The sequence below is a fragment of the Vollenhovia emeryi genome, unplaced genomic scaffold (assembly GCF_000949405.1).
Source record: "Vollenhovia emeryi isolate VEMERY1.0 unplaced genomic scaffold, V.emery_V1.0 DF939172.1, whole genome shotgun sequence".
NCBI classification, from domain to species: domain Eukaryota; kingdom Metazoa; phylum Arthropoda; class Insecta; order Hymenoptera; family Formicidae; genus Vollenhovia; species Vollenhovia emeryi.
The window spans coordinates 980341-1005548 of record NW_011967194.1 but is presented as its reverse complement, the minus strand read 5'-3'; the positions used below and the strand labels follow the sequence as shown (position 1 = coordinate 1005548).

The 25208-nt window shown below is 46.9% G+C and overlaps 3 protein-coding genes across 7 annotated transcripts in view; 1 reads left to right on the top strand and 2 right to left on the bottom strand.

The window, feature by feature from the left end:
* LOC105563758 (dual specificity protein phosphatase 22-B) overlaps nucleotides 1-9761 on the bottom strand; it is a 14405-nt gene extending 4644 nt beyond the window's left edge. For both annotated transcript variants that reach the window (XR_001009070.1, XM_012015640.1), the window contains exons 1-7: nucleotides 9684-9761; nucleotides 5549-6362; nucleotides 2026-2142; nucleotides 1283-1407; nucleotides 884-1055; nucleotides 538-719; nucleotides 163-360 (exon numbers count right to left, since the gene is read on the bottom strand). Coding sequence is in view for 1 of the 2 variants with exons in the window: in XM_012015640.1 (XP_011871030.1) it covers nucleotides 163-360; nucleotides 538-719; nucleotides 884-1055; nucleotides 1283-1407; nucleotides 2026-2142; nucleotides 5549-5569 (815 nt within the window). In the remaining variant the exon portion in view is untranslated. The remainder of the gene's footprint in view (nucleotides 1-162; nucleotides 361-537; nucleotides 720-883; nucleotides 1056-1282; nucleotides 1408-2025; nucleotides 2143-5548; nucleotides 6363-9683) is intronic.
* LOC105563761 (protein phosphatase 1 regulatory subunit 16A) lies at nucleotides 349-25208 on the top strand. Of its 4 annotated transcripts, none has more exons than XM_012015642.1 (9): nucleotides 349-370; nucleotides 19240-19503; nucleotides 19581-19883; nucleotides 19982-20124; nucleotides 20193-20318; nucleotides 20481-20556; nucleotides 20629-20846; nucleotides 20931-21096; nucleotides 23328-25208. In XM_012015642.1, the coding sequence occupies exons 2-9, from the start codon at nucleotides 19275-19277 to the stop codon at nucleotides 23648-23650; spliced, it is 1584 nt and encodes a 527-aa protein (XP_011871032.1). In that variant the 5' UTR covers nucleotides 349-370; nucleotides 19240-19274; the 3' UTR covers nucleotides 23651-25208. The 4 variants fall into 4 exon arrangements, with proteins under 4 accessions (XP_011871032.1, XP_011871033.1, XP_011871034.1 ...); XM_012015643.1 differs by lacking the exon at nucleotides 349-370 and adding an exon at nucleotides 16771-17062; XM_012015644.1 differs by lacking the exon at nucleotides 349-370 and adding an exon at nucleotides 17453-17791 and having other exon boundaries at nucleotides 23331-25208.
* Nucleotides 12672-16648, bottom strand: LOC105563759 (transmembrane protein 42). Its single transcript, XM_012015641.1, has 3 exons — nucleotides 16167-16648; nucleotides 15326-15472; nucleotides 12672-13260 (listed from the first exon to the last, which is right to left on the bottom strand). The coding sequence occupies exons 1-3, from the start codon at nucleotides 16284-16286 to the stop codon at nucleotides 13111-13113; spliced, it is 417 nt and encodes a 138-aa protein (XP_011871031.1). The 5' UTR covers nucleotides 16287-16648; the 3' UTR covers nucleotides 12672-13110.

The window sequence follows — 25208 nt, the reverse complement described above, 5'->3', positions numbered from 1 at the left end:
TAAGCAATGTCCGATGATAAAACCACTTATTTTCCTTACTTCAGCGAATCTTATTTTTATAAACGCGACAATTTAAGTACCAAGTTGTAACGTTTCAATGAAATAGTTTCAGAGAGATAGGAAAAAACGAAGACGGGATCTTCGGGGAAGATTTACTCTTACCTAGACGGCGGAGCGGATCCTCCGGTGTAAGAATGTAATCCTGCCGGCCCACTCCTCGGTCTCGATGTGGACACAACGCTGGACGATCTGTGCAAAGCTGGCGAGGGTGGCGCAGATGGTAGCATCCGGGGTGTTTGCGGAGGTGTTCTGCCGGACCCGCTTCCGATACTGCTGCTGGATGACTTTCTTCTCAGAGTCCTGCAAATTCGTACGTACATTGTTTATTTTACCCTACGTCATCCGTCATCTCCGTTTCATTTCATTTTCTAATGCATATATAATTTTTTTCTAGACAAAGTTCTTTCACCTTATTACACTTGGATGGAATAATAGATGTGTGCATGGCTTTATGACCAAGAATTTCAATGTAATCACCTCTTAGAGGTTGCCTGACGGCAAAGCCCGGTCGGACAAGTGCGTCCCATGGCGCATTTACCCTCGCACACCTCTCTCGCTAGGGCCAGTGTTTCGTAATTCCTCAGAGTAGAGCTGCAAACCTCGGCGTCAGACTCGGTGAGAGCGAGGCTGGGGAATCGCTCTTTCAATCTGTTACGTTCCTACAACGAGATATAATACAGTAGAGATCTAATTTGACGATATAAAATGACATCTAATATGTATGACGCGAAGATTTCTGCGATAGAATAGGAAATTCTGACGCAGGAAGATTGTTTCGTAAAATTGCAAATTAGAAGAAACATTCCGCTCGTTTGTTACTTACTTCTTGTAAACGGCTGGACTCAAAGTCCTTGAGCTGCTGTTGAAAACCGACGTTCGGATTTGCAATGGAACGACCGACTCTAACGACTTTGAGCGCCTCCTTCCAGGACAGATTAGTGGTGCTCATGATGTAGGCCACCGCTACTGTCACGCTCCTCGACATTCCTGCCAGACTAAAGACAAAATTATTCGCAAAAAGTCAGATTTACCTTATACTTTTATCAATTGCAAACTTCGTAAAGTGTCGAGTGTGTGTCGAAATCGCTGGACGTTCTTCTTTCACATCACAGTCTCTTGGACCAATTCACCGGTCTCTCCCGACAAAAAATTCTACCGCGGACAGGACATCCAGCAATTTCGACGTTCCACACGTGTGATGTAGCGATGAATACATATCTACCAGTGGATCAAAACGTTTCCGCCGCGAAGACGGGCGGCGTGAATGAAGTCGTTGCACAGAGAAAAGTACTGCGATAAATTCTGATCGGGACTGTCGGCGGCCAAGATGCATAGATAATGCTTATCCTGAAACGCAGTCGAGATTTAGCAAGTCGAATATTAATTTTGTAGAAAGTACAAATGTTTTTTTCCAATCCGAACCCTCCCGTTAATTGTTCAACTACAACCGAGGGGCAAACCACTGGCCAAAATCATGTACACCAATGCCTACTAATGCCCAGTGGGCATTGCTTCATCTTCTTCTTCTTCATCCTCGTGTATTAGGCTTAAAGCCTGTTTTATCCAATTCGTTCTGATATTTTCAGCATTTGGTTTTACCTTCATCTTCGGTAGGCTGCTAACCTTGCCGAAGGAAACCTCCAATCTGGAGGGCTCTACCTCTAAATGTGTGGCAGGATACTCTCGGTGGTTGTCACTTCCCCTCGAGAGATTCCGAAAAAACCAGCGGTATTCGTGGAGTTGAACTTAGACCTTTTCGTTCATTCTGAGCAGAGCATATTTCTCCGCGCCACACTCGCCATCCTGCTTTATCTCATTATTTTATCTTTGTAATGCCCAGTAATGCCGCAAATCTGTACACCACACCGCGGTTTACCCCTCGACTGTAACTATTGATTCTGAAATTGATACATGCTTCATTCCACCCTTTATGCTACGCTGACGAAGAGCTTCGTTTGTACTCACGGAATGCAAACGGCGGGCCGTGTCGTGAATAGCCAGAATATGCGTGATTTCGAAACGCTCCAGCTGATCAGGGTCCTTGCTGTCCTGATAATTACCGACGTAAAGACCGGGAAGCACCTACGAACAATAACGCGGGGAAATTACGGAGATGACACGCGTTTCACTGCGAGCCTTAATTAATACTCGATGTCTGACATTAGATAGTCAAGGGTTCCATTCATGAAGCGTCCCTAAGTAAGTCATGATATTTTTATCGCCTTCCTTCCCTCCTCGGTGACTCCGAGTTAAAATGTCGAGCCTCTTTCGGCGTCTGTTTGACGTGAGATTACTCACGATTAGACGAAGAAATCCAGGTCACGCCGAGGGAGAAATGCGCAAAGCTGCGTGATGGATTCGTGATGGCCGTCGACGGCGCGGTAATCTTAGATTAACTTACTGTTTGGCAAATATTGAATTTTGATGAAAGGTGGCGCTTAGCTATAGATGGGGAGGCATACATTAGCTTAAACGACACCCGCGCCATTTTCCCGTTCCACGATTCTCCGACCGATATTGATATTCGGTTTCTCATCGATGATGGCGCGACCGATCCGCCCTCGTCGAGTTCGAAGGATCGGGTTAACGCGATGGGTGATAGGCAAATTAAGATGTTCAGAGATGCAATTTACTGCAGTAATCTCCTGGACCGTTCGCGTATGCGATATTTATTTTCTCGCCGCAATCGGCCCACCTAGCCTAGCCTCGAAAATACCCATTCTCTCGCGACGCAGACCGTTAGTCTCGGTTCCCCTAGCGATTTAATTTCATTCGAACTGCTCTTATCGCACGGTGATTACCCTCTCCTCGTCCCCCGTGCTGCAGCCACCGAGCCCGTGCCCTCCTCCGCTTCTCCACGCGTTGATTTTAGACGAGACGGAACGACCGGATCGACGAGACCACCGTGAGCGACCTGCCGAACCGGCTACCGTCTCTCGTGATCAGTCGATCGCAAACGGAGGGAGGAAGGGAAGGAAAGTCAAAGCGTAAAGAAAAAGAGACGAAAATGCGATTCCGATCGCTTGTCGTCTCCTGGTGTGTTTGCGCGATTCACGGCAGCGTGCAGATAGCATCGGAGCATCGATCGCTCGACGCGACATCGCGATCCACCCATCATCCATCCGTTGACGTCGCAACCCTCCTCACGCATTCTCCGAGAAACATCCCGAACTTGCCGTCACCCGCCCCGTTACTTCCGGTGTCCCGACCTGGTTTCCCATCGAGACACGCCGTGGGCGTGAAGCCGACCGGGGTTGAGGGAACCGGGCATCGAAAATCGGTCGAGCTGAAGACGGCCGATCGCGAGAGGATCGTCGGATCCTCCGCGAGGCGCGAGAAGCGAAGGAAGAAATGCGGCTGCGGGAAACGGGACGGTCCAAAAAGGGCGGAATCGTCGTTGCCCAGGGACGTGGTACGCAAAGAACTGATCGGATCGCTTATCCTGAAGAAGCAATTTATCACTACGGAACACGCGAGTGGACATCCGCACCCTACGTTGAGATCAACGGAGTCGCGGCATTTCATGGATGTTGCCTTCGCGGCCACCGACGTCATCCCGCCAACGGACACCGAAATGACGATCACGGAAGCTACGAAGGAAACCGTCGACTCAACCGGCCAGACCTACCGCGTGTGGAATTCCTCCCGCAAACGATGCGGGAAGATCAGGTGCGCGACGAAGAATTGTAAGAGGAAAAGGAAGAGAAAGATGAACGTTATTGACGTACTCGGGCAGGAATTTCTCCCAGATGATCTCGGGAATATGAGAGCTTCGCGAACACAGGAGCGATCGAGTACGTCGGAGAACGTGGATCCTCGTGCGATCGTGGAGTAGGATGAACCGCAACGTGACGATGTGCGGCTTATATGCTTCGATATGAGCGTGATATACAATATTGCTATCACATACAATGAAAAATACCAAATAGTAATTTATACTTAATTTTCAATTCAAAGAGACAAAGTCACGTGGATATAAATTCCTTTTTAAATAGTTGCGTTTTGTAGTAGAAAACAAATGCCTTGAGTCTCATTGAGACGATTATAGATAGTGGAGGAAAGTCAGGTAGGCTTCTAATACACCGTTGAAAAATTTGTGTTAAATTGAACAGATATCACGTGTCCCAAACGGTCCACACAAATCTTTCTGTTAATTTAACGTAATATGGATATGTTAAATGATGACACTAATACTCTGGGAATATTAACTCAAAATAAATGCGGATCTCAAAATAATTTGAAATAAATTTTGTGTATAGTTAACGTATTTTTAATGGCAAAATGGATTTTAAACAATGTAATTTTTACATTTTACCCAGATTATCGAGCCATATGCTTTGTACATGTATACATATAATATGCATTAAAGTAGTAGGTGAGTAAAATTACAAATCGGTTTCCTGCCGAGGGAGAAAACGCGTATTGGAGGCTACGAGAACACGCGTGTAAAACTACCGAATGATTATTTATTTAACAGTCCTCGCCGTAAAATGCACCGCATTTTATATAAATCACCGTCGAAGGGGGATTAGCGTAAATGGAGTTTCATTTCGCAACATTTCTCTGTCAAGTTTATCTCCTACACTTCCGTTCCGCAATTACGAGCTGTACGATCGCGCGTTACCGGGCGTAAAATTTTATTATTATCAAGCGTATTATGTCGGCCGTTAAGCGCGAGATTACGACAGCGCTAGGTAAGTCGTTATATTGAAATGCGTTTAAACAAGTTGTCGAGTCATAAAGGCGTGAAGTCAATCCTTCGGCCAGAATGGAACTTGTAGTCACGCTGTAAAAAGGAAATCTCACCCCGTTGCGACGAGAGGAAACAGACGCGTTTAACAACGATCCGCTTGCCATTATTTAATAGCATTCACAATCCAGAGCGACAAATACAGCTGGTTCTTTATGAAGGGAGAGATGATTTTATACGATTTTAAGCGGAATCGTTTCGATAACAAACTAGTCGAATCGACGTTTCCGCCTCTTTCTTACTTACTTTGTTCTGCAAAGACATCGTTAGACTTCTAAGACAAGTTTCTTTAGACGCTTGGCATCGTTAAATTGCCCGTATAGAGTAGCCAATTAGTTGCTATCTATCAATAGGTTAAAAATGACGAGAAGACAGAAGCAAATGGAATACTTAAAAACTCGAAGGGTCTCGGATAATCAATGGGTAATAAAACGAAACAGAGAATAGAATATTATTGAATAAATTGTGCAAGAGCCGCTAAAGGTCGCCAAGTGCAAATTAAATATCAACCGTTTGACTCCGTGGGATTCGTGGCGACCGAAAAACGCCCAAAGCGGTGAATTTTTTATATATACTCGTTTCGCAAAGAACGAGACGTCCCTTCCAGAAACTGTCCCTCCGACTTGACCCAACTTTCTGTCGGTATGAAAAATGCATTCGCTTCCGCTTCTCTTTCAGCTGAACGTTTGATAAATCGATCTGAAGGCATACAAACTTGTTAACCAAACAATCTCTCACCTTGTTCATGCCATTCCCCATGATGCCGGCGCGGTGACGAGCGCGCGTTCCTCAGTATCGCCGTTTAAAAGCGCGTGTGGTGCGCGGGTTTCCGTTGAGCCGCCGTCATCCTCAGTCTCTTGAGCTTATTTCTCGACGAGCCGATTCGATCCTCGTCGGCAAGGAGGCGGTATCGTTCGTCAAGCAGCATCGCGTCGACGTCCAGGTCGTGGCTCCGGCGAGCCGGCGCGTATTCGCTCGTACCGTCGGCCGTTTCCTTCGACATTCGAGCCTTGTCCCTGTCCTTTCGCCTGTCGCCCTCGAAAATTGATCACTCTAACGCGCCGCTAATCAGTGATTTACTCCAGCTCGCGATAACGTTATCACGCATGACGCCATTCAGAACGTTCTTCCGCGCTCGAAGAGCCCCCGTCTCGCTTATCGCCGTTGCAATCGGTGCCTCTCGATAACGCGAGACAGCTGCGTCTCCCTCGGTGCGACGCGAGGCTGCGTTTCAGAGAACATCATGGGACATCCGGCGCGTTTCTGATTCTCAAAGCGCGAGCTGCGCATTTATATTCACGACTTGCTTTTCGCGGCCTCTTTATCGAAGAGCTCCCGTATGGCCGTCGTCCCAACGGGGAGGAATTCCATTTACATACGGATTCTCTCGCCTGGCCTCGGGCTGCCGCGGGAAACGGAAAGGAGCCGTGTTTCAAGCGGACCTTCGGCGCGCCGGCCGGAACCGATCGACTTTCCGATGCGCACAACAGCCTCGGCGGTGCGAAAAACTGGTGCCGTCTTTCAGGAATTTACCTGCTGCGCTCGTCACGTCCTGCAAAAGGAAAGAAAATATCGGTTGAGAGACGAGATAAACTGGCTGGGGCGTAGCAAAAATAACGCCGCAAGAAATTTGTCTTGGGTATCGATTAGCGATACGTGCCGGGCACGATTGCCTCGCCCCGAGAAGGAAACGTGCGCTTGTTCTTTCAAGAAAGTGGGACAAGTTATTGATAAATTGTCGTCGCCGGCGTGTGTGTCGCGTGATCTCGGTAGTCGGCCTTAAAAACGCTCGAGCCGCGGACTGAAGGATTTTTCTACTTCGCGAGTGGACGACGTGCGCGCTTTCAAATTGCGTGCGTCGCCAGCCGCCGCATTGTCTCGCGCAACGGAAACAGCGGGCATCCGCGGGGGACCGTTACGAATGGCAACGAAATCTCTGCTATTGGAAAAGTCAACCGGTTGGCATTGTTTCAGAAAACGGACAAGGACGGGGGGGTTTAAAGAACGCGAGCTTATCGATTACTTTAAGATCAATAAGATGGATTACAAGGACTGGCAGTACGTTAACCCACTTTGCCACAGTAGCACAACCGGGTGCATTTAACGGTGTTCAATGCGCCTACATTCAACCTGCCCTCAAATTTCTCCTATGATGCAAGGTGAAACATTGCATAAAGCACGTATCAGACTACGGATTGAGATTGAGATTAGATTTGAACGAATGAGCATCGAGCATTGAATCGCCATATTGACATGTACATAACACGCTCATTGCTCTAGACGGTCTTACGTTGTGCATACGCGGTTAAGCAATTTTGTGTGCGATGGCCCGGATTGAGATTAGATTGAAATCTGACTAATCAGAGAGTAAAGTTTACAAATCTGAAGTTTAGTGACTAGTAAAAGTCACATAGTTAGTCAAATCTCAATCTAATCTCAATTCATAGTCCGACACGGGCTTCAGTGCCCATCTACAATAGAGATTTAAACCCTAAGCCTTAAGAAATTGACTGTTGAACTAATCACGGTCGCGTATTCTACTCATACTTGACCGTGATTGCTCGATTTCTGAAGGCTTAGGGCTTAAATCGTCGTATTGTAGACTGGGACCTAGAGTCTAGTCAGACAAAGTTGCATAAGCATAAAAAAATTGATCGGCTTATTTCCTCATGCATGCACTTGTGGCCAAATCAGATTCCTCGCGCATACGTTTATGCGCTATGCAAGCTTGTCTGGATAGACCCTTAGGAAGCGCGATCGATCGTATGGAGAAAATCCCGTTCACCGGCACGGCGACGGCGCGAGTCGCGATATTTCCCGGCAGAAAAATAGCGCTGCCAAACTGACGCATAGGAATAGACGTGTTTTCCTTGTACACACTCGGATATGGCAGAAGCGCCGGGCTGCATGCGTTTATGTAAATTCCAGCTCAATATATTGGCCCGATGCTGACGCGATGTATTTTGCTGCATAACGGCAAAACGCGTTTCGCGATGCAGCATGCGCTCCGATTTCGCTCGCCGGAGCGAGATATATCGGATATGCGCGAAACGCGCCGAGACGTAAGCACCTCGTTCACCCCGCAAATGTTTACTCTCGATGAAACGCAATCGAGTATCGATGCAGCTGCGGTACGACGGCGTCCGTGGAATTTTCGCCTTCTCAGTTGGAGCGTATATTAATTTGGTCGACCGCCAAGAAAGAAGTTGAAACTCTATAGACGCGGCTGAAAGTTATATTAATTTTGTAACCGCTCAACTCACTCGGACCCCTCGACGACGACCTCGTAACGTGATGCCACGTCGCCAGTTAGTACAAGTTATGAGTTTTTAGCTATTCGAGTCGCACGAGGAGGTAAACAGTCTTACAGTTAGTTGAAGAGTCACGTGGAAGGATCGGCGTGAACATTGAATTAAAAGATTCTGCCAAATGCGATTTCGGGAAAGATTTGAGAAAGGGAGAACCCAACGTCGGAAACGCTTGTTCGTGCTGAAAACTAACGACCTTTAAATAATACGGCAAATTGTAAATGTCGCGGGGCACGCTTTCCCCTTTCTTTTTTTTTAAAACTCTCCAATTAATACCGCTATTATTAAACAGCTGGCGATACAATATTTGGAAATTGAACACTGGGAAGCTTAAAGGATTATTTAATTATATTTTCAATATTTCCGAGAATTATTTTACTCGCGATAAAACTTTTGCCTCGAGAGTAAAGCATTAACGGATCAACACTCGATCGCGACGAGAAACAATAAATTAGTGATTGCAATACCGGAATAAAATAATAATTTTTCATTATTTATCCGCGCGATTTAATCTTTAATCGATGATATCGGCGTTATATCGGCGATCTGTGCAACACGTACACGTAGACATATGTAAAGTACGTGTAAAGAGGTTTCCGTAATACAAAAATGAATACAATAAAGCAAAAATGCATATTTGATTTATTGCAGTTACAATCGGCGAAAGGCTATAAAATTCTCTAATTAGCTTAATCTAACGTTTTATCTATATGAAAGGTAATTTATTTTAGTGAGAGGCATCGCCACTTCGGGGGGAGCGAAATATATCGGTATTACAATCACTGGCATGGACATGAATAATCTTCCATCAGGATATTCGATATCGGCCGGATTTGTGGGTATTCGCAAACTGGGATGCCGCTATTTTGCTACCGTATAAAAGTTATCAATTTGCCATTCAGATTCAAATGCGATTGCATGCTAAAACGCAGCGCGTCCCGCGATGTTGACCTACTCTTAAAATAAAACTGCATGCGCCGATACGTGCGGCCGGTAAATCCAACGAAAACCAATTGTGCCCGACGAATCGGATGCTGTCGCTCGGAACGTTTTTACGGTAAACTTTTTTCCCTCGTGCAAATCAATCGCATAAAATTAATTCATTAAAAATCGAGCGTGTCAGAGAGACGCGCGTATATCGCGTAAAATCCTTTCACCTGTGCAGTTATATCTAGATACGTCAGCCGGCGGATTCCCTTTGATCTCGATCCTCGATCTCGCTTTGACGATGTCGCGTGCGCGTATCGCGATTTCATTAAATATAATTAATCTAAAAGCTGCACGTATATGTTACAAACGATGCAGTAAACTCGCATACGGATGATATCTCTGTGCGGGCGCGCAGGGACGTGGCGAGTCTTGACGAATGCTAACCGCGAGGATAAAAGATATCGGAGCACTTATGTTTACGAGAAAAGATAGCTATAAAGATTGATGGACGGCTCCGTCGCGCACGCGACCAACACTTTGTTAAGAAACGCATGCGACTCGACGTTGAAGAGCAGACAAAGCTCCGAGAAGAGAAAGGATAAAAAAAAAAGAGCGATTCGATTCCGAGAACGCACCTGCACAATTCACGTTCCACACTGATATCGCAAGGAGGACGTCGGGGAGGAATCCCTTTGGGAGAGATTGCTCTCCGTTATCGCGGATTAGCTCGTTGCACTCGCGGGACGCTATCTTGTCTCTCCCTCTTTCTATCTCATTCTTTTTCCCCGAGAGCAGCCGGAATGGACGAGAAATTGCACTTCGCTCAACTGCTTCCGCGAGGAGAAATCCCCAAGGCGGCCGATCGCGCCGGATCGCGCCTCTTTAATTCCATCCTTCGGTTACACTTGCAGCCTCGTCTGTCACACACCGTTGCAGCAGATTGCACCGCAATTGTGTGCGTTCCTATCTCTCTCTCTCTTTCTTATCCCTCCCCCCTCTCTCCCTCTCTCTCACTCTCTCTCTCTCTCTCACACAGACTCGACGGAAGGGCGCGTCGTACGAAAACTGCCCCGCTCTCGGCGCGCGAGGAGCGGACGTAGATGACTTTCCCGGTGGCGAGAGTAGCGGAGGGTGAGAAAAGCTTCGGCAGAAGAAGAGAGAAAGAGAGAGAAAAAAAGGCGGGGTGCACACAAAGTGGGGGAAACTGGACTGCGACGACGACGAGGAGGAGGAATATAGGGGAGGGTGGCGGGACAGCGGCGGCTCGCGTGCTAGGGCAACGTGCAGGATAGTGGGGTAGATCCTATCACCGCGCGCCAACAGCCTGCCCCGAGGATGCGCGTTTCGCCAGTTTCGACACGGTCCTGTGGCTGAATTCCGCACCTGACACCTGAGGCGCACCACCTGGGGATGACGGATGACGGATGACACGGGGACCGCGACGAGCCGCGAGGGTCGCGTTTGGCCGCGCACCTCGGAGGACGCGCACCTTGAGCTCTCGAAGCACTATTGCGATCGATTGTCGCGGTGGACGACGTTCAGTCTGACAGGCCGGACCAGCCTGACGTGCCCGACGGGGCGAGACGCCGTCGGAGGGGACATTCGCGCGCGAGGTCGTCCTCCCGCGAGGAAAACTAGTCTCGCCCGCCGCGCTGGACACGGAACCGGAGATACGAGCGTCTGGAGCCGCGGCCGCGACAAGGGACAGGGTGGATCATGTCGCGCTCTCTTTCTGCCCCTTTCCGAGGCTCTTTCTCTCGCCGTAGGAGCCGACGCAGACGCCGCGCGAATGCCCAACGTCGTCGTTCTCACCCCGTCCGCGGGAATCTGCGTCCCGTTCAAATTCATTGCCATGAGGTGGGCGAGGATGAAGGTGGAAATCTCGTAACAGATTTGTCGCGACGGGACGGGAAGGGGTAGAAGGCGCGAAACGCGGTGGGGATCGGCAGGACCGAATTCAGACGGCTCGGATCCTCGCTCGAGACGGAGAAAGAGACTCCACCTCTGTCCCCGCGAGATTCTGACGCCGTGTACGGGCGTACGTCAATTTTCTCCAATTTGTCAGGATATCGTAATCCGTAACTCGATCCAACTAGACTAACTAGGCTGGCACGGACGATCGAATCGCGGTATTGCGACTTTGCGGGTAGGAAATCCGCAATTAAGAAATAAAAGAGAACATCCGCGCGAGCCTTAAAGTAGAGCTCCTTTGCTGCAGAGGAGATTAGCGAATTCCTCGACTGGATGGAACAAGGGTTGACAATCCCCTCGCGATGTCTCGTAAGCCGTGAGACAGCAGCCACACGTACGGCGACGTTACCGGAGACGTGTCGGCGACGGAGGGGGTAATCCGCCCCTGAGGGTGAAAACGTCGAGAACGTCGCGTCGGGGCGAGCTCGCGCAGAAGCCGCTCGATAAAGGCCGTTCTCACCCCCTAATTCCTCCCTCCGTTTTCCCCTCGCCCCTCGACCCTGCCCTACAAACGAGAAATCTAGTGTAGTAGGTCTCGCACACGGGCTACTGGGCTACGCTTGCGTCGTAGCTGGCCGAGCGCCGCTGTGTGTAGGATACGACGCGATCCTCAATGGGCTCTCGCGTCCCGCCGAGGCACGCTCTTCCCGCTATCGCGATACACCTCGAAAGGGTGAAGGGGATGGCATCGAGAGCGAGCGAAAGCGACAAATGTTTCCACCCCCTTGTACAAAATTTCCTCGTATTTCTAGTATAATTACAGCTACAACGTGCTCTTATTTCGACGCGAAAAATATTCGGTTTCCGCTACTCAATATTTACCCTACGCTCGCTGATTGATGAACACGAATATTATCTCGTTAACGCGTCGCAACGTGATCTCGAAGAGAATGTTGGAATTCGCGACAGCGGGGACCGGACCGCACGTGAAAAAGAGCCCGGCGGCTCTCAATTTCGCGTCGAAATTCGCTCGCGCGTTTCATATCATTCTGATAACTATCTCCGATACCTGCGGGCGAATTAACGTCAACAGGGATCGATTCGTCCGTCGTCCGTTATAACCCGCTATCAGACGCTGCATATTCATTTGCATGGTAGATATATTTACGTCCCGGGACGTAAATACATCCGACTTCATTATGCGTTACATCGACGCCGAGACCGTCACCACGGGCGTAACGTAATAATAACGATGTATAATTCGCTCGCCGCGCTAATTCCGCCTCGTTAATAGACGCAGGTGAGATACGGGTTACTCGGTATCGCGTTGGTGTATTTTAAGGGTGGGACCGAAGAAATATCCCCGTCGTGTACTCTTCGTCATCGTCATTTCGCTCGTCCGACGCTACTACACAGACACGAATATCCACTTAGCTGCGCTAAAACAGGCATCACTCGAGAGACGTGGATTTTTCGGGTCTCACTTAAAAACCCGATGTGAAATCTATCCAGTCCGCGCATACCAGAAACGTAAAAATATTTGATTTAAAAGCGAGAGGCGATACTTTAAGAAACCCTATAAAATATTTTTCTCATATTACTGTACAGAACAACACACAATCCATTTCGCTTTTCACTCTCGAGACTTCTCACTCGGTCGAGATTCTTCGGGGCTGAGCAATTCTTTTTCAACGAAATAATCTTAAAAAACATTTCTCTGTAAACCCGACGGATTATTTTTATCCCTCTATATTAAGTAAATTTCGCACTGCTGCGTTCAGTAATCAATCTAATAATATGATATCGTGTATACGCGCATTTTATACGTCATCTCGTGTCCGAGCAATTACGTCGACGCGCTACGAAATTATATCCATCATTTACGTAGAAAATCGTTATAACAAAAATAGAAATATGGAATATAATTATGGCTCGTACGTAATTATAACACTTAAGTCCGTACTATTTCTACTCAATTAATACTTTGTACACATCGAAATGCGTTCGTGTTATCTGTTACAAATAGCACAATGCAGTTCCGACACGCGGATACACATATCTGTCGATGTCAATACAAAAATGGAAGTAATCGCGCTGCTGTAACATCGCCATAATCGCTCGTGCTCGCAATATAAAAGCGCCCGTCGTCAGCTATTGATGTTTCAATTTTTCCTCGACGGCGGAAGCCTTCTTTTCAGCGGGAACATTGCAGATCAACATCAAGCCGAGGAGTACCAGGGAAGTTCCGCACCACCAGGTCAATGAAATGGATTCGTCGAACACGATGAAGCCTACGAAAGCCTTCAACAAGAACGAGAGATATTTTTAAAATTGATGTTTCACAATAGTGCGAGATTTGTAACATATGCTGCTCGATAATGAAACCTGCGCTATCGGTGAACCAATACATTTAAACTTCATCTTTTACTGTAAGAGCAGAAACGCAATAAATATGCACGGAGAAAAGAATGACGATGCTGTATCACCAAGATCGGTGCAATTGAAATGAAATCATTGAAACAGCACCAGTATTAATCGATGAAAAACGACTTCATCTTGCTTAATTCAACAGCATTCTTTTTAAATATACTTGCTATGTCTATGAAAGACACGTGTAGGACGTCATAAAAATTTATGTGTTTCTCATTAGCTTTAAATCTTTTGATCGAGCTCTTTTCTCGCTTTGCTGCTGCATCGAGTGGATGAATCCTGTGGAAATGAAGTCTTCGGTTATTTTCGTACGTCAAACTTGCTTATGAAAGAAAGGCAAAATATTGGAGATCAATGTGATCGGCGGGCCACGTGTTTGACATAAGGGTAATATATAGGACGAGCCATATACAGCTACGGATATAACTTTTATTCCTCGAGGATTATCAATCGGTGACACTCTTAAGTTTGAAGCGTCTATATCCTCGCAAACCCAAACTTAATCTCGTAAATGTTTAATTTCACGCCGACGTAATCGATATACGGTATTGTTTTAGCGGTTAGTTGTCGCGCGAACGGATTGAATCTACTTTTCACGGAGGATTGTAGAAAAGTTGTGTTGTAAAGCGTGTAAAAAAAAGCTATTCCCGCGTCTCCGATTCTATTTAACTGACTAACGAGACAGAGCTTAACTAATATTTCACGGGACTCGTGGGATGAATAATCTTGGCGGGAGGAGAAATGTGGAAGGCGAGAGAATGGAATCCGTTTCGCGAGACGGCGAACGCAATTGTTTCTATTATTCTAACAATAATTCCGACGTAATATACATTTCCCAGCGTATAATGTAACGCTGCCGAGATTGCGTTTCAATAGCGTGTATCATATCGTAGAGTTCTCGTTCAATCGCCACGTAGCTGCGCGCATATAATTGCTATGACCGCATTGTGCACACTCGCGGAATTGCGTCTAGTTTGCGAAACAACTTTCACTCTTTGCGAACCGACTCTCGGAAGTGTGTGTATCGGGCCGCCGGCCATAGGCAGATAATTGCCGCCGACAAATGCCCATCTGCAGATCATTATTCCCTTCGCCCCGTTATCGCTGCCCAAGGCTTTCTCTCGAAAAGAAATACTCGCCCCGATGTTTCACGGCGGAACCAATTTCTTCCCGCGATAAGCACGACGGATGGCCGTGCCGTCACGATCGTAGTTTCAATGACAGATTCTCCAATTTCAGGGCGAACGAACTTTTCCTTGAGGAACAGCCGTCATTTATTTACTCTCTCTAATTTTCAACTTTATTGCGCGTCTTTGCACATCAAACTGACGTTGACGCGGAACTCCCTTGAAATTTTTAATTGAAAAATAATTATATTTATTAGAAATTTCCCGGAGAAAATTTTATAAGAGGAAAGTCCCCTATCGTGAGACAGCGGAGCTGCTGCTAAATCAATAGACGTCATCTGCTGGTTCCACCGTGAATTTATTGCCCTTGGAGTGAAATCTTGTTCGGTGGAAAGTTCATTGTCGGATCGTGTGATCGTTGCGAAAAAGATTTGTCATTGAATTTGGACGTTGAAGACCTATCGCGTATTAGAAGACTTTCCTCTACAGGTTTCTCAATTCTTAAATTCCAAATCAACGTTTCCTTGGCGAGGAGCCATCATTAACATCGCAACCTTCTAACTTGTAATCATTATAAATCATGAGTAGAAGTTGTTTCGAAAATTTCCTTAAGACTCTATCCAACTGGGGGGGTGTGATATTATTTATTTCAGGTCCTCCCCCGAAGCTTAATCAGTTCCTGAGGAGTTTCCGATTGTTTCAGTACAGTTATTAATACCGTCGCGATTAAAATGGCGGGAGGGAAGTTTATATTAAACCGCGTTGGCTAAGTAAAAATATTATTTACGAGATTAATTATAACAACTCACCGAACAAACATAGTTCGTTGCTGCACTGGCGACCGTTATCGGCAAAGAAGAGCCGCTGGCACGGAGCGCTTTGACAAAAAACGTGCATCCCACGGTGTTGCACACGATCATAAAGACGAGAAGCGTTCCTTTTAGCAGCAACGACGGCTACCGAGAAAAAAAAAACATGTAAACATCTTGGTGCTCTACATTTTTACAGCATTTATTACTGATCTCACGGATCTAACGTTTAATCTATTTCTACGTTTTCAATCTTTGATCTTTGAGACGTCTCTCTCGCGTGTTTAACAGTTTTGAAGACGCGCATTTGTCTGCGGTAGCAAATGTCACCGATACAAGACAAGACAATTTCACCGGGGCACATTCCCATTTTTCTTGCCCAGAAAGTGCGTTTACGTTGCCCGTTGTATTAGAGGCAAGTCCTCTACTGTGAGATAGGCTCCTGATATGAGATAGCAGGGTTTTTGCTAAATTAATAGGCATCATCCGTTGGCTCCATCGTGTATTTATTCTTCTTGAAAGGGAATCTATGTAGTGGGCAATTCATTAGATCGTGTAATCATTGTCACGAAAGATTTGCGGTTGAATATGGGTGTTGAAAACCTGCTATCTCGTATTAGAAGCCCTGTCTCGATTATAGGCTTTCCTCTGTAAACATCTCAAATCCCTTTTAAGCATCAAGTATTCTGGCCTAGAAATTAAATTTAGAAATGGAAATCCGCAGTCCATTTTGCCCATTTCCACCGGTGCCGATTGACCCCCCGGTTAAGCCAACTTTTCATCTTTCTCGAGCTGAAAGAACTTGGTGGAACGGACACTTTCGAATCGGCCGCCAACTCACCAACGACGACGCGTCAGCGCCACCGGCGAGCTTGCCCAGAAGACTGCCGGCGGTCGCAAAAATTCCAGCGGCGACCGCGAGATACGCCCCGCCGCCGGCGCCACCGCCGCGTCCTTCCATATCGGTAGACAATGCACGTGGACGCGCGTCCGGGTGTCGTCGACGTCGTCGAGATCCCGCGTCGTCGCGGGCGACAAGACTCGCTGGTTGTCCGAGGACGAGGAGAGCGATTCCTCGATGCGGGCCGGTTATCGAGCGCGATCACACGACGGCGCGGCCGCGAATGACAGCGGACGAGTCGTCGGCGCGCGCGTCCCGGCGCGTCGATGACGCACGAATCGATCGCGATTTACGGAAGGGGAGACCCGCGATAGGCTCCGGAACCTCAATCGGGAAGCGATTATTGGCTAGCGCTGGTCACGTCGATTCTTAGGCATTCCGCTTCGGCGATTTTCAAAGCAACGTACTCCGCTCGACGAAGGGTACGAGAAACGGTTTACACTCGTGCGCGCACGTGATGAGAAACGCGGCGTGTAACGGAAGTTGCCGGACTCCGAGCTTAATAATTTATCGTGGTGCAGTCCCGGGAACTTTTGTTGCTCCTTGCTTCTAGAGAGAGAAAAAGAACGCTCTGAAGCACTTACAGCGGGCCGCGGGTCTTCGATTTGAGCTCGATATATATTTTATGGGGGCGCAGCTGCGGGGAAAAGAAAAGTGGGACGTTATCGGCGCCGCGCGCTGTCACGTGCGTTGCATGACAGTACGTTTCTCGCGACGTCGATACGTCATGCGCGCGTGACAGCGATAATACCGCGTAATTAATAAGCGTTTAGTCGTACGCGATTAAAGAGTGCAGTACGGCCCGGCTCGCGGGTGACAAACCGACTTGGAGAGCCGTGAGGATTCAAGGCGATTTGGTGTGCGACGGAGCGCGGGCCGATTCACGCTCCGTCGATCGGCCCTCGTCCGGAGCGTGAATTCCGTGCGACGCGAGGAAACTCGCCGCTTATCGACCGACTGGCGCGGAACGCCGAACGGTTACGCAATAACGTTATTCCGCGGGCGAGGCGGAAGTGCCACGCTCGCGCGCGAGTATCGAGCCGATCGCCGATTACCGTTCGTTGCGATTCGAGCGAGCTGAAGCGAGTCCGGTCGCTCGATCCTGCGTCGCGGCGGCTGCGGCGGCGACGGCGACGGCGGCGGCGCGCGCGACGAGGCCAGGCGAGACTGGCCGAGCGCGCGGCCGGACGAGGTGAAGTGAGGCGCGGGCGCGGGCGCGATCTCTCGCTAGGTAGTTTAAAAATGGCGACCGACAGGTAGACGTTGCCGCGGCTGCACGCGCTGGCAGGGCACGGGGAACGCTGCGCGCGAGCGTATTTTCGCCACCGGCCACCCACCGCACCAGTGTCCGCCTCGCGGATTATGCCGTGGAGCACGACGCCGCCCGCGGTAGGCGCGAAGCGTGAATGAATCGGGCCCCGCCGCGCTCCTCCGACCGAGCTCCTCGTCCTCGCCGCTCGTCACATTCCGCTGGCGCGATCGCGATCGCGATCGCGCGCTGGAAATAGGGGGAGAAGGAAAGCGGACCGCCGCGGCCCCGCGTGTCGAGCCGCGCGTTTGCATACGTGAGTAAAAAACTAGGCGAAAAAGAGAGAAAAGAGAGAGAGAGGGAGGATCGCCTTTTCGATTTTCGGCGCATCGCTCAATCGCGCTGATCCCACCCCCTCCCCCGCGCCTTTCTCACGTTCCCGTGAGATCCTGCGCGATACGCGCCGCCGCCGCCGCCGCCACCGCCGCGCGTCCTGGCCTTGATCGCGCCACGGCTCCGATTACCCTCCGAAAGCCGAGCGATGTAATTGGCAGGAAGTGAAGCCCGACCTGCCTCCGACAGCCGCGGGATCACGCGCCCCGTTTCCGAGCACCTCTTTCCACGGTGATTGTGCGCCAAGTAACGCCCGGCCGGACGTCAGGCTCGATCAGCAGGTATCTCCCATGCGTCTCTCACGCGCACCTCTCGCGTGGCGCCAGGTCGTCGGGAAACGGTCCAACCCGGGTGCTCCGTCTGGCTCAGCTGTTCCCCTAAAAATTCATATCCGGCATCACTTGGTTTACTCTCGCCGTTTGCTTATCGCCAGTCCGTGCTTTCTCCCACGGGGAGACAGGCGTGACGCGTTCGCCGCGAGACCCGTTTTCCCTCCTCGCGTAAACCGTCCCCCGAGATGTAAAACTCGCCCCGAGTGCACCGAGGAGTTGTGCAACGTTTCAATATGTACGCTCTTGATCCAGTGACGCAACGTATTACCCGAGATTAAGGATAGAATTTATTGCGGATGTGTGTCGCGGGCATAGTCTATATACCTAGCAAAGATTTTCATTACACCGTATCTCTCCAATCGAGGTGAACGCGCTCAGCAGCTTGAGCAATTTGTATTCGGGTACGTTGTTGTTTCATCAAGCGCGGTGTCACTCGAAAGAATTCCCAAAATCTTGTTTTCGTGCGGCGAGTATTTTTAGAGACACGCGCTTTTTCGAGGCGCGTCAAACGCCCTCACCATTCACAAAACGCTCCTTTTTTGCCAGCGGGCGGGAACATTTGTGCAAATATCGTATGTTTGCTTACCTAAGTACTTGATAAGTTTGAGGGAGCACCTGGTTCAAATATGCCACCATTCTCGCCAGATAACATTCCCCAGGAGGAAACCGGTTAAGTCGCGTTACTGGAATCAGTGAAAATCCCGATTACGCCAGAATGACGTCCGGTGTTTATCGAAAAAATTTTAATTATCTGAGAACGCGATCTTGGCTCTGTAAGCCTAAAGGTAAAGCCTTTCCGGATTTTCCCCTTTCCGTTCTTGCCTTTTTTCTTCGGCTTCTTCAACTTTGCCGTCCCAAGTACGTTTAGTGGAAACCGGGACAAATGTGCGCTATCGTTAACAAAGTCGCACGTGATCCACGAGCATTTATCACACGTGCGTTTGTTCTGGAGCATTTTCTTGTCTTGTTGTATAAAAATGCGTGTGCGCGTCTGTAGAAATGTTTACGTGACGGTCCCCTCTTTCTCATTTGTAAACAGGTAAATACACCTGCAAGAACTACAAGCACATAACAATGGAACACTCCGAGTTAGTGGCGGAGATGGTGCACGTTGAAAGACTGACCACGCAGGAGCGGTTACACCTGGCGCGCCATCGTAGGCTTCAGCAATTAAAAGTGTGGAGGCAACGCGAGAAGGAATGGCTGCGGCACCAGACTAGGCACCCGAGTAATAAGCGTCATATATACTTTAGCGACAGCGTTATGCTGCTGGAGGCTGCTGCGAGAAATGACATTGATGAGGGTAAGACATTTTGTGCATATGTTACTTGGAACGCACACGCACATCTCTGTACGTCATCGGCATTTATCTGCTTTCAGTGAGGAGGCTTTTGAAGAAGGGTGTAAATCCCGACTCGACGAACGAAGACGGTTTGACAGCGCTGCATCAGTGTTGCATAGACGACAATGAGGAGATGATGAAGCTACTCATTGAATTTGGTGCTAACGTGAACGCGGAGGACAGCGAGAAGTGGACGCCGCTACACGCCGCTGCCACGTGTGGCCACTTGCATTTAGTCAAATACCTCATTGCCAGAGGTGCGAATTTATTAGCTGTTAATGCCGACGGCAACATGCCGTACGACATTTGCGAGGACGAAAAAACGTTGGATTGTATCGAAGGTAATGCAACTTGTCGAGCTACAGTAGCTTGTTAACATTTCAAAATTGCCACTTCCAGACTAGTATGATGTGCTCAAACTTAAAAAATTATAACGCAGGGGAGATGGCGAGGCGAGGAGTTACTCAAGAATTAATAGACGAAACGAGAGCTTCGACCGAGGTTCAAATGTTGCGCGACTTGCAAAAGATTGCTTCTTTAGGGGGCGACCTTGAATACAAAGATCATCAAGGTGCTACGCCTGTACGTATACACCTTCGTACAGATCTGCTAACGCGAATGGACAATTAAGTTACATATTTTCATTACAGCTTCATATAGCAGCGGCAAATGGGTACTTACGAGTTGTCGAGTTCCTTCTTGACCAACATGTATCAACGGATGTGGAGGACAATGACAAGTGGCAGCCGGTTCATGCAGCCGCGTGTTGGGGACATGTGAGTTTCAATCCTCTCTTCTTCTCTACACCACTGTTCCTGTAAACAACAAATTCTAAATAGATTTATTAAGATAAGAAAGTACATTTACATTTCCATTTTTTTAGATAACAATTTTGCAATATTTTAAATGTCATTCTTATATACAATTTTCTATTACAGTTAGAAGTACTGGAATTATTGGTACAAAACGGAGCGGACCTAAATGCAAAAAATAAGCACGATGAAACTCCCGCGGGTAAGATCTGCCAATCCATTTCGATTATTGCCGTACTACTTGGCTGTGTCTTAATATCTTAATATGTTGCAGATATATGCGAAGATCCGGAAATTAGGGAGAGGATAGTGGAACTGAAGACAGAACAGGAGAGTAAACGACTTCGTGAGGCGCAAGGACGTAGGGTGCGCAGGTCGCAAAGCATAAACACGCGGACGCAAAGCGTACGTCGGACCTCGATTCGAGACAAGGTTCTTACTACGAAAAAGGATGCACAGGAAGAAACTCGCCTAAGGTTACAAGCGCAACAGGTGCGACGAAAAAGGGAAATTGAAGACTGAAGACCTTTAAAGATATAAATGATAATTAATTGACGTGGAACATTTCTTTTTCAGACGTATGTTAGCACACCTACGCCTAGTATTCCGCCGTTGGAGAACAGTACGCAGGAGGTAGGGGACCACGAGACTGATTCCGGCGCGCTGACTACAGCGGTGCGGAAAGGTCCCGAAGGAAAAGACAACGAGTCTTTTCTTCACGAAGATGTTGATAAAGATTCAGGTACATTCCAAATGTATTCTTGCTTGCATTGGTTGTGGTTCAGTAGACTATTGTGGTAAATGGTAGCTTTGTGCGAAGAGACCTCCAAAAATATGTACCTCGATCGTGTGATTCGAGAATTGCACATATATATACATGTATACGCATATACGTGTACATCATGCTCATTTATAATTCACAATGCCCGAAACGTAGGAAAGTTAACGCGAGCATAAAATTTCAAGATTGTATATCAAGTCTTTTGTATGTATATATAATATCGTATACTCGCTAAAAATTATTGTGGCGAAAGAAGAGAAAGTAACGATTATTATAGACTGATTAATCGTACTGAGAGTGCGGACTTGAAAAGCGCATCTTTATATTTTTATATATTAATAAACAAAATTTTCTATATATACACACACTCTTGGGAAATAATATTGAACAATCCTAATGGAGCAAACGGTCCGATGCATAAAAATGATATACATACTAATCTGCTAATTGCAAAATCCCATAAATGTACTCTGTCAAACTCATTGTGTTAGCTGTCGATTATTTACCAGCTTTTTCTTTTTTTTCATTACTGCGTGCTCCTGAATAATTGCGAGGTTAGTTTTCTACGTCACTTTTCTATTTCTTTAATTATTACATTCCACGATCTGTACGATGCATTTAATTGCGTTATCTTTTTCGTATCATACATATCACACTGCGCCAGAAGTTATTTGCTCATGGTGTACGTAAAACGTATATCTACGTGTGCTGCGCATAACACAATGCATTTTTTCTCTCTGGAAGTTGTTCTCACGTTAAAACGCATACATACACGTACACATTTCGCTTTATATTCATATCGAATCTCTTTGGCAAGGCCTAAGTGGTACTGGCTTCCTTAGCGTATCCTTGTGGACCGTTTCAGCAAAGCTTGGCGGCCACTGAGCGCAAGATAGAATAATAATCAAACGAATGTCGTATTTATTATAGGTATGTCGAATTGTTTCTGTAATTTCTTACATAAACTGGAGCCTAATCGATTTAGAGAACCGTATATACAACATGCTAGTAGGACGCACAATAAGTAGAATCGACAGATATATATATATTATTCTATTATACATTCTTTATACATATTGTACTATGCGCAAGTTTTCTCTAGAATGAAAGTATACAGGACGATTTTTTATTACATCATAGATAGGGGATACGTCGAGAGATTTTGAAAGGGAGAACAAGATTTTCACGTGTAATTAAGAATCGCCCTATACACTTGGATGACTATTTGGTAAATATTTTACTGGATAACGCGTCCGTAGTATAACGGGCGGGTTTTGAGCCTAAAAAGCATGACCTAAGGTTGATCGCAGCTCTACAAATTTTTATGTATACCTGTCGTCAAGTTCTACACTACATTGTATTCAAGATTGACAGCGAATTCTCTGCTAATCGGCGAATGCTTCATATCCATTGCGTCATGCGATGGAATAACGAGGAGGGGATCGAACACACTCCCTCGTTATTGCAGTAGTCAATTCGAGAAGTAAAAAAAAAACAGAAAGACATATCAGATATAGTGAAGACTATAGCTAACGAATGAGCGAATCACCAACGGATCTTTATGCTTGCGTTTTCTAGATGACAAAACGTGGGATTATTACGCCGTATTTCATTCGATAGTAGATTACGATCGCTAATTATAACGCCCAAAATACAGCTAGATCGGTCGTTCGTAGATCCAAATATTGAGAAACATTTCATTGTAGCAAAATGCGAAGACGTACAGATATATCCATAGTCGTTAAACACCGCTCTTGTTCCTTGTAACGTAACAGCCGTGTTTATCGTATTCTTTCTCTCTCTCTGTCTATCTATCTATCTATCTACCTATTCATCTATCTGTCTATCTATCTTTCTTGTGTATTCATTGATTTTGCTTGCGTAAAACGCAACCGTTGAATCGTTTAGTAACAATACTGTGTACGTACGCACCGATGTGCATATGATGGTCCTACTTGGTGCAATGTTTGACGAAACGCTTGTTGCTGAAAGCATGTCAGGCTTGGCGCATGAGACTCATAGATGACACCTTTGGTTTTTTTTTCTCCTTTTTTTAAAATTGCGATCAGTGCGCATAGGGATAGAAAGTGGGGTTGAGGTGGAGGGGCGGAAAAGTGGCAATCGCGTCGATCGAAAAGTCGGCACGCTTGACGGGGAAGTAGCACATTGGATTTACGTGTTTGCCTGCGCAGCAGTGACAGGGCCTGACCCACTGGTCGGCAGCCAGCAGCAGTCGCCGATTTACTCTACGGACGCCGAGAGCAACGGCAAGATCAACATACACGTGTCCGTTGTTTTCGTGAAATCCCTGTCGGATCTGAAGAAGAAACGGGCGCAGAATCGGCACTTGTCCGGCGGCTCCTTGGACGCGAACGGGAACGGCATCCCTATGCCGGTCTCGTCCATCTCCAATTCCGATCTGAGCGCCGACGATTTCACCCAGCGCTTCACTGGGAACACCAGCGAGATCGTGAGCGATAGTCACTCGGAGAAGAGCTGCTGCACCGTCATGTAAACGCGCTAATTAACGTGCAATCTCGTTTTCCTTGTCCTTGCCTCAACCGTTATCTACGATGTCGTCGGAGCTCACCGGGATCTTTCGCACACGAACGAGAATATATCCCCGCGATTATCTCCCAGTATTTCTTTTAAGACTCAACGCTGCGTTCTTGTACTTCCGCAAGTTTTCCCAAGCCGCGCGTTTAATCCGAGCCCGAGGGTCGTGATATTTTTTTATTAGATATATACATATATTTTCTTAGCACATATAGCGACATTATGTACATCACGGATAATACCCGCGAGGACGCGTATCGACAGCTTTAAAATCAAAACAATTATTCGTTTTGATGTCGCGCGAACGGCATGTACTTAAAATCGTGACGAAGCGTTTTTCCCTGCGATTGTTACGCGAATCGTAGCGCTCGAAACAAGCTCGCTATCGAGAACACCTTGTTACGATTACTACACTCAGAGCGTGTACTTACATTTGTAGAAATTACAATTGCATTTTTGTTCACGATGTTTACAATTATCCAGAGCCTAAAGCGTTCGAGTATTGTACAGACTTTTATTTTATTTATTGTTATATTAAAGGAAATGTATAGACTACACTAGAAAGATAAAAGAGAGAGATGCATGTTACAACATTCATAGGTATTACCTACGTAGATTCGACTTTTTCTAGTATCTCCGCAGACAGGTATAAGACTATCAGACATCTTCCGATATTTTTTATGAGACTAGCTATAAGGATTGAGTGAAAACGGTTTTTTATATCGATTTAAAGATTATTTGTAAATTTTGATATGTAGTATTTATCTATCTATTACAACTACAGACTCTTCACTTGAATTCCTTGTTCCAGATATAGCAAGTCGCTATACATCGCTGATTTACAATTTTGCACCTGTGTTGCGCCTTTGACAAACGCGTGAGGCGTTATCGAGTTCAATTCGACAATTCTCGTGCCGGAGATATTCGAGATACAAATAACGTAAGCTCTACTTCTTTCTTCTTTCTTTTTTTTTTTAGAGTAAAGTTTACGCATCCCCGTGCAAACGGCAGGTAAATCCAGCGAATCAAAATGGTAGCAAACTTCATTCGGAATCGTGTGTACAGGGCCGTGTATAAAATAATGATTTGTCCTGCCGAACGGCCTGTATCTTTTGTACACGTTTACGTCAAATCGCAATCCAAATTAGAGAATACGAAGAGGGATCTTCAAAGGAAGTAAATAGTACAAATATACGCTCATACATTCCCCCGCGATGCATAATAAACGTTGCCAAACTGTGCGCGGCTTCCGGCCTTCACGATGACGGTCGCGTGACTCGTTCCGCGTCTTGCACTTGCGTTAATCGTGAAATTTCTAATGATAATCGCCGCGATAATTCCAATTAAAAGTACGTAGCACACGTGCGATTGTTTACGCATGATTTGACTGCGAACGTCTATGGCGAAAGTTGATTTCACTGGCTGTATTTGAAATGAATTTATGTGACGTCTACCACCTGTTTATATTGTATTGTAATATAGTAACATTATATAAAATAAAATTACTGTATATGTTA